Source organism: Vigna radiata, chromosome 9 (genome assembly GCF_000741045.1).
Source record: "Vigna radiata var. radiata cultivar VC1973A chromosome 9, Vradiata_ver6, whole genome shotgun sequence".
Taxonomy (NCBI): domain Eukaryota; kingdom Viridiplantae; phylum Streptophyta; class Magnoliopsida; order Fabales; family Fabaceae; genus Vigna; species Vigna radiata.
Window position 1 is genome coordinate 11685334 of NC_028359.1, and position 9313 is coordinate 11694646.

Here is a 9313-nt window from a genome sequence, read left to right on the forward strand (position 1 = left end):
TATAACTAAAATGCAGTATATTTTAAAAAGGTTTGATCGCCGTATATTAATATCAATGTATTGGACCACTTACATTTACTAAGACTTCACTAAAAGACACGAGGGGATATATTGAAAATCCTATGATTTAAAAGATATAGAGTATGTAATAAGGATAATTACGGGTAGGATATTACACACATCATTTGGCTTTTCTTGGTAAACAAAATACATGTGCTTAAGTTTGTTTACTTTTTGCTCTTTCTAAAGACCTCGCGAAAGGATGGTTAAACAATATCTCTCTGCAAGAGAATCGAGATTGAAATAGGATGGAAACCTTTTTTAGGTGATTCTTAATATAACTAGCCATCATTATTGGCAAATGCATGCATAGAGCATGCCAATGGAATTGTTCACTAAAATGACATAGAAAAGAAGATTCGTAGTTTCATTACGGCCACAAGTTTAATTATAACATTTTTTTCTTCAAAAAAAGTTTATGAGAATGACCAAAAAAATTAGAAGTTTGAATGGTGAACATACAATACTCCTTTAGAAAACTAATGACAGAAAGACTGTGGATATTTAACAACGGATTACATTGAAATGAGAAACCAGCACAATATATATCCCACATCCCCTCGTCATTGCTGCAGAAACACATTATTGCAAAGGCATTGATGGATGATTATTTTGATTTGGTGTAGAAATGAATACCAACTGCCAAACCCAAGATACACAAGGGAACTAGAAACTGGAGGATCCTGATGATGAACTCTGGTGTCTTGTCCTGGTTATACTTAGGTTGGTTGGGAGGAGTGTACGCCACCTTGCTGGGGATGGATGATGTATCAATGTCTCCAACATAGAACTCATCCATCATGGCTACGGCACTGGTGCTGTGACCAATATCATCAAAATCATTACTCGCATCCTTCCCTGCAAAACAAGTGTCATTTGGATATAAGCCATTTGCAGAAATCTCCCTCACTGCGATCATGAGGAATGATGAATAGTTAAATGCATTAACAGACAAGGTTTGATACCTGTGGAAGACAATAGGACATCATCACCACCAGGGTGGTCCTCCAAGAATTTTGTCACATTATAAACCTGTTTCACAAAGATATGGTGAGGGAGAGCAACAATGGCCACTAAAACATAAGATTCCTAATCAACTAGCACATATTACACGGAAAGCTTTTAGATCTAATTCCATCCACCAATGCCCATTTGGATAAGCTTTTTAATAAACACTTTGAGCAAGAAAAAAAGTATATTAAATCATAATTTTTTTTCTTTTTAGATCGATAATGCTAGTTGTTAGTCTTTGTCTTCAGATAGTTGAACCCAGAACCTCTCTCACCTTTCTTTCCAAACCCACCAAAACCAACCTTGTAATTCCTAAGTGTTAGTGGAAGAGTTGAACCCATAGCTCTCCTACCCTCCCTTCCACTTTTATCATTAAGTCAACCTTATAACCTTATATTAAATCATAAAATGAATAGAATTTATCTAAAGTTGAAGTTACAATAATTTGTGCACCTTAACTTTCAAATACTATGTTAGGAATCCCATTTTGAGTAGAATATAAGCTACTTGATGTGATGAGGTACTTTAACTGTGAAGTTCTCGCACCTAATAGATTAGTGGGTTAGGCTCTCGTTTTGTACTTAAGTGCTAACAATTGATGTTTTTGTTGAGAGTGACTATGGAAAGGGCTACTACCGGATCAGTATCAATAGAGTAAAAACTTCCCTGGATATCAGCCCTTAAAAGGAATCTTAAAATGTTAGGAGTCTCATGTACAAGATAAGCTACTTGTTTGGTACTCAAACTTTAGTATTCTTTTAGATTAAACTTGGTTTTAACATATGAAAAGTGTGATTTATTTTACCTCTCTTTTCTTCTTCCAAGTACCTGTAGAGAACTTGATCTAATCTGAACTTAAATCTCTACCCTAACAAGTTTACAAATGACGCAATTTCATTCTGACTATTTTCTTAAACCTAACAGGCACATGACTCAGTACTCCCTAGCATCACAAAATTATTAGAAATTATTATGATTTACGAGAATGTGGAATTGAATCCAAACCATTCCTAGATATTATTACTGTGTATTTCAACGGACAAAGACAGTAAAAATGGAAATAGGGAGACATGCACAAAGACAATATCAGTAAAACTCAATAAAAATTCCAAAGCTTTTTCTCGGTGTAGGATGGACAGAATGCACAACTTAGAGAAAACATGAAGGAATTTTCTTATTTCCAGAGTTTACAAGTCAACCACGAAGGAATAAAAGCAGACATGAACTTTCATACTATTTCAAAACAACTTTATACTCACAAACATAGCCTTAAAGAAACACAACATGGTATAAGTAACCTACTACCTAATTATGAATGACACTCCATTTGCCAGATATTCCGTCCAAATTCAGTTCATTTTCAGTATAATGATTAATGGTAATTTTAGATCCTCGAAAATTACCAGATCTTGGTTTTACGTTTACTCCCTTACTTTAAAATTTGTCCTTGTATTTTTTTTAAAACTACAAACTACAGTCACTAGAGCTATCACTTCTTTCCCTGTACAACCAATGTTTCAAAAATTAGGGAACTAAAACCAAAATTTAGAGATTGGACTAAAAGCACCATTAATCATAACAAAAAACTCCCAACAATCCATCATCCAATCATGATCCAGAACAAGAAATGCACAACCTGAATATATAGTGAAATACGAACAGAATTTCAGAAACTGAACTTCAAAAACACAAGTATATCCTTAAGAAAATTAATGTCATCAATCAGTACCAGAGTCAGAGACAATTTATAGGTTTCTTATCAGAGTCAGATACAATTTATACAGTGAAATACCAACAGAATTTCAGAAACTGAACTTCAAAAACACAAGTATATCCTTCAGACAGTTAATCTCGTCAATCACTACCGGAGTCAGATACAATTTATAGGTTTCTTACAGCTTAGAAACGAATAATGATTAAAAAAAAAAAAAACAACATTACACGAAACACTTCACATGCTTCAAATCGAAACAAATCTCAGCACTTTGACAGATCTAACACATCCTAGATGTTTGAAACAGCATCAGCCAACCCAACAGAATCTAAAATCGAAACCCAGAAAGCAGAAGACAAAATACCTTGCCATGAATGACAAGCCAACAATCTTTGGCATTATTGTGCTGAGAAACCTCAGCCAAAGTGAAGACCTTGTTGCTCTCACCTCCCATTGTTGAGCAGAAAATAGCAGCTCTCGATGTTAATTCTCTCAGCAAATCCAAAAGGTAGAGTTGAGAGGATTTGAATAAGAGGTAGTTGGTGAGAAAGGAATTGAAAAACGTGGTTGGTGAGAAATGAATTGTAAAATATGGTTGGTTGGTTGGCACAAGATAGTAATGGGTTGGTGAGGCTGGAAGGTTTTTTCAAACCAACCAAACCCAGACACTTTTCAATACTGTGGTCGAAAATATTTTAGCTAAACTTTCTTGAATTATAAAAAAATTTCTAAGTCAATTTGCGTCAAATTTACTTATAAAAATTGTGAATTTTCCGTTAGAATTGAAAAATATTCTTTTCACAACCTAAAATTTTTACACTCATTTAATATTATTTTTTATTTTTATAATATATTATGATATTATTAATTTTTATAATTCTATTTTCTCCATTCACAATAATCTTCAAAACAAATAAAAAACGTCTTTTAAGCACATATTTTTAATTATTCAAATTCATAGTATGTCTTCGAAATTGTTTTTCCGAACAAACTCATTAAAAACACTATAAACAACTCCAATATTTTATTTACTCAAATAAACTCATTCAATGTTTACAGCAAAAATTCTGAACCCATGAATAATGTCCCGATATAGAAAGATAGGTTGGAACTCGGTTGTTAGAAAGTAGTATTCAAACACATTTTTCATTTTTTTTTTCAAAATTTAAGGAATATATTATATAAGAAAAAAAATATTAAAAATTTGAAAAAATAACGACGTACATGTAATATGATTTCCTTTTTAGAGTTTTTAAATAATATAATAAATAAAAATAATATAAACAAACATTAAAATTATTTAAAATAAACAAACTATTATTGTTTTTGGTTTTGAATAATAAATTATTTATGAATATTTAATAAAAAAAGTCTATAAATATTTAGTAAAATAGACAAAAGAAAGGGAGAGAGAAATCATATGTTACATTATGAATTACGGTGTATTTTTTTAAAATAATTAAAAAAAATTATTGTGAAACAAGCAATGTAATTTGAAAATTTTATCGATTTGTATGGAAAGTTTGATAATTAATTGATTCATTACAGTTTTAATTCATTGAACTAATAACGTTGAAATAGAATAATTTAAAATCTATTAAATAATAATTCATGATGAAATATTCAAATGTAGAGAGTTTTAAATAATGAAATTAATTAAAAAAATTTAAATAATTAATAAAATCATTGCATGTATGAAACTAATTAATAGAATATAAAATAAATATACTACACCAAAATAGAACTTTTATAAGAAAGAATAATATAATTAAACAAATTTTAGATAATATAATTATATATTTGTATATATTGGATTATCTACTAAATAAATATTTAGGTGTTATGAAACTAATATCGTCATATTTAAAATAATTCTTAAGCAAAACAATGGGTAATAAATTTAATTGCGATAGATATAATTTATATTAGTCTCTATAGTGGTGGTGTTTAGTACTGCAACAAGAATGACATTTGTCATTGATTTTTTTTCATTTTGGTTGTTCTTGTAGAGAGATGGTTGTTGGACACCTACATAAAAAGTACCATATAGATTTCAATTACGCATATAATTGTATGCATTGTTATTTGGATAGGTGGATGAGGAAGTGTTAGTTTGGTTATGAAAATCCTCGTAATAGTAAAGAATTACATATAGGCAGGACTCTCAAAATAGACTAGGATTTGAGGGTCAATCTAATCATTACGAATTCGGATCGAGTTGAGTTTGAAAAAAATAAATTTTTTTTATAAAGACTAATTTTCAACTCGGTTCATTTAGAATTCGGTTTATCCTGGTTGAATCTGTGATGAGTCGAGTTGGTTCACCAATCCACTTAGTTTAATTTAATTATTTATTATTTTATGTTTCAATATTATTAGTTAACACTATTTTTATTGTATGGTAAATGGAAATAAAAAAAAAAGTTGTTTAAAATATTATAAATTTATTCATTCAAGATTCTAATTATTTCTTAGATAACTTTTGGGTTAAGCATAAATTAACTGTGAGCAATTTATATTTTAGATAATATGGCCAACTCAGACATCAAAGTCGTGTTTCATCATGGGGGTAAATTTGAGAATAATGAGACATTTAGATACCACTATGGTCAAACCACAACTTTAAAAATAGAACCTAATCGATGAAGTTATTTTGAAATATTACCTATTCTTAAGGAGATGGGTTATATGAATGTAAAAGAGTTGTGGTATTCATTGGGTTGTGGTCCTATGTTAGAAGATTATTTGGAACCTTTATCTGATGACAAAGGTGCTTGTCATGTGGTCAATATTGCTATGTTGAATGGTGAAGCTCACCTTTATGTTATACACATGGTGTGTGAGCCTGAGTATGTTTTGGAGTTGGAGGCAGTGGGTAATGTAGAGCCTGAAGTAGAAGCTGAATTAGAAATAGAAGGTAGGGTAGAAGTTGAGGTTGAGCCAATGAGTGATGTGGAGGTTGTGATAGAAGTAGAGACAGAGGCAGTGGGTGATGTACAGGATGTGGTAGAAGTACAAACAGAGGCAGCAGCTGATGGTGTAGAGGCACACGTTCAGGCTGATGTAGAGGGGCAGGTAGAAGTAGAGGGTGAGTAGAGGGACATGGTCAAAGTGATGTAGAAGTTGATGAGTATGATGATGTTAGAAGTTGGAATGGGTCTGAAGAGGATGTGTTGTCTAACCATGGAGATGAAGTTGAATTTGATATATTTGAACCTACTAACCAAGTAGAGGTTGCTGGACCTAGGGGTTTATCTGATAGTGATTGGGAATCTGAGACTTTGAACAATGTTGTGGAAAGTGATAACACAGATGATGATAGGGATGGGTATGGGGATTTTGGTGTTTTCTCAATGCCCAAAAGTATGGAACAGTATAAATAGGAAGTGAGGACATACTTCCCTGAAAAGAAAGATTTTACAGAAGCTATAAAGACGTATGGAGTAGAGAATGGTAGGAAATTGAAAGTTTATAAAAATGACAACAAAAGAGTGCGTGTCAAATGTTCTGGGGCAAAAGGGAAATGTTCATGGAATGCATATTGTGCATATAAGGGAGCTGAAAAGACATCACAGCTAAGGAAAATTGTAGACAAGCACACATGCATTAGAGACTTTAACATTCGTTTAATGACTTCAAAATGGATGAGTGGGAGGTTAGAGAAGACCTTAAAAGAGAATCCTAATATTAATCTGTATAACCTCCATAACAAAGTTTCTAAGAAGTTGAACATTGGTGTGTTTCGATCTACAACATGTAGGGCAAAAGCAATTGCTATTAAACAAATAGAAGGTGATTTTAAAGAACAATATAAAAGAGTGTATGACTATGCCAATGAGTTGCTTCGGTCAAAGTTCATGTTGATCCTAATGAGGCACTCGAATATTCAAGAGACTATACATGTGTTTGAAGGCCTGTAAGGACAACTTCGTGTCATGTAGGCCTATTATAGGTTTGGATGGTTATTTCTTAAAAGGAAAATATGGAGGTGAGTTGTTAACTGCAGTTGCAAGGGATGGGAATGACCAAACGTGTCCATTGGCATATGCTGTTGTGGAGGTGGAGAATAAGGACAATTAGGGATGGTTTTTACAATTGCTCATTGATGATCTTGGTGGTGTGGAGCTTTCTTCAAAAGTTACATACATTTCAGATCAACAAAATGTGAGTAACTTACCCCATTATTATTTTTTTTATCTTTCAAACCTTCATCTGTTTTATTTTAACTTGTATACCTTTATGTTTTTACTTTGATAGGGATTTTTACCAGATGCCTTTAAATACTTGGTAGCCATTCCACCTAGGTTTGTCAATGCAAATGCCTTTAAATCGATTCTTGATATTTAATCTTATTTGTTCTCTCAACTGATATATTTGACTTCTTATTTGTTTAAGTAGATTTTGGTCACGGTCAAGGTTTACGGGCCAAGCTGTTTGTGACACCTTAGTGAATAATATGTCTGAAGCCTTTAATAATGTAATATTACATGAAGAGGTAAGCCCATCATCACAATGATGGAAGACATCCGTTTGTACCTCATGAAGAGGTGGGCAACAAATAGACAAAAAATAACTACATCTGAATCTTCACTTTGCCCAAAGAATAAAAACAAATTTGAAAAGGAATTGCAGTTCACTAAATATTGGATACCAAGGTATGAGCAGATGAGTACATCAATTTAAATATTTGTTTATGTTTATGTTTTAAAAATTTGACTGTAAATATTTATTTAAATTGGTTATCTTTGCAGTTGATCAGGACTGAGAATCTTTGAGGTGAGACACACTTCAATGATTGGTGAGAAGTATGTGGTTGACATAGATAAATTTGAATGCAGTTGTAGAGAGTGGACTTTAACAGGCATCCCATGCTGTCATGCACTAGCTGCCATGACCTTTTTGAACATCAATGGACAAGACTACATCCCACATTGGTTTACAAAGTCAACATACCAAGAAACATACATTCCAATCATATACCCAGTGAATGATCCTGACCTATGGGAAATAACATCTCATCTTGATGTTTTGCCTCCACCTAAAAGGGTGTTACCTGGAAGACCAAAAAAGAAGAGAAAGCTAGAGGATTGAGAGCTAAAGAAGGATGACACACAATTGTGATTATAATTTCTAAATTGGGTATCTTGTAATATGTGATTATAATTTCTGAATTGGGTATCTTGTAATCTTGTATTTGGAACTACTGTTTGGATGATTATAGATTCTCTTTTGGATGTGCATTTTTAATCACAAATTCTCTTTTGGATGTGCATCTCAAGTCCAATTTTTGATTATGATGTAATTATCAACACTGTTGATGGAAGAAGGCTCCAAGGAAGTTGACCGAGAGGCGATGCGGACCTCCTCGAAGCTTCTTCGACGAGAAAATGCAGCGGAAATGATAACGATACTCCAAAATGGAGTTGACTCGAAGGAAATCCCTAAACCTAGGTTTTAATCGGTAGAAACATTTGTAAACATGGAGGAAACCCTAGAAAAAGGGGGAAATCACAAAAACGACCGATTAATCGGTGGGAATGGTGGTTTGAACGGCGGAAAGTGAAGATCGAAGGTAATAAAAGTGTTTAATCGGTGGAAGTGGTTGGAAATGGTGAAAGAAGAGGTAAACCCTAGCAGAAGAATGAAAATATTGGTGGAATTGGAAGAAGAGTGAACGAAGGTAATGGATATGAGAAGATATGAACCTTACTGTGATGGAAATTGGTTGGTGATGATGGAGAGCTCTCGAGGCGTTCGAACACTCCAGAGGAAGAAGACCCGAGAATGATGTTTCGCGTGTCTGTGAAATGACAAATGAGGATGTGTTGATGAGGTAAAAGTTGGTAGATGCTTTGACGCGTGGGTATGGTGTACTGACGCCAAAGATGATGCGTCTCAAGCGGATTTGATGAAATGGTGAAGAAGAGAGAGAAGCACCGTAAGGATAATGGAAAATGAAAGTGAGAAGGTGCTTGGAAGGTGGCTAGAGGAGGTCTCTTGGACTCTCTAGCCTATGACTTTCAAGAGAGAATAATTTTCTAAATTAGAAAACTTTATTCTCATCAATCTCAAAAGTGGGAAATACAATGAGGAACTGGGTATTTATAGTGACTCATGCTCCTTGCTAGCTACACTACAGATACAATAAAATGTAAAATTAAGAAAAAGAGGACTACGTCAGGGAGGATTCCATCATACCCTCCCTCTTAAGAAAAGATTTGTCCTCAAATCTGGCAATCGCCTTATGAAGAAGCTCCGCACAGTCTTTGGAGCATGGCCATCTTGAAGTGGCCTTATTCTTTGAGATCCACTTTTCTTAAGTGGCCTTATTCTTAAGAAGCTCCGCTCAATGATAGCTCCATCCTTGAGCTATTCAACATATCCGTGAGCTTGGTGGAAGAATATCGTGGTCGTAGATGTAGAGCTAGAAGCAACGAGTGAATATGTGGTAGCAGTGGAAGAAGGATTGGCTAAGGAGATTTGATGTGCAACGGCAGAGTATGGAATATGGAGGAAGATTCTGGTTGA

At 33.6% G+C, this 9313-nt stretch overlaps 1 protein-coding gene across 1 annotated transcript; it reads right to left on the reverse strand.

Moving 5' to 3' along the window:
* Positions 1-401: 401 nt before the first annotated feature.
* LOC106772901 (cytochrome b5, seed isoform) lies at positions 402-3426 on the reverse strand. The gene is made up of 3 exons (XM_014659529.2): positions 3150-3426; positions 1026-1092; positions 402-918 (listed from the first exon to the last, which is right to left on the reverse strand). Exons 1-3 carry the CDS (start codon positions 3237-3239, stop codon positions 668-670), a joined length of 408 nt encoding a protein of 135 aa, XP_014515015.1. The 5' UTR covers positions 3240-3426; the 3' UTR covers positions 402-667.
* Positions 3427-9313: the final 5887 nt, after the last annotated feature.

Coding starts and splice junctions, on each gene's coding strand:
- LOC106772901 (XM_014659529.2), bottom strand. CDS start 3,239: ATGGGAGGTGAGAGCAACAAGGTCTTCACTTTGGCTGAGGTTTCTCAG. Junction 1,093..3,149: donor GGCTTGTCATTCATGGCAAG/GTATTTTGTCTT, acceptor TTTGTGAAACAG/GTTTATAATGTGACAAAATT. Junction 919..1,025: donor TGTCCTATTGTCTTCCACAG/GTATCAAACCTT, acceptor CTTGTTTTGCAG/GGAAGGATGCGAGTAATGAT.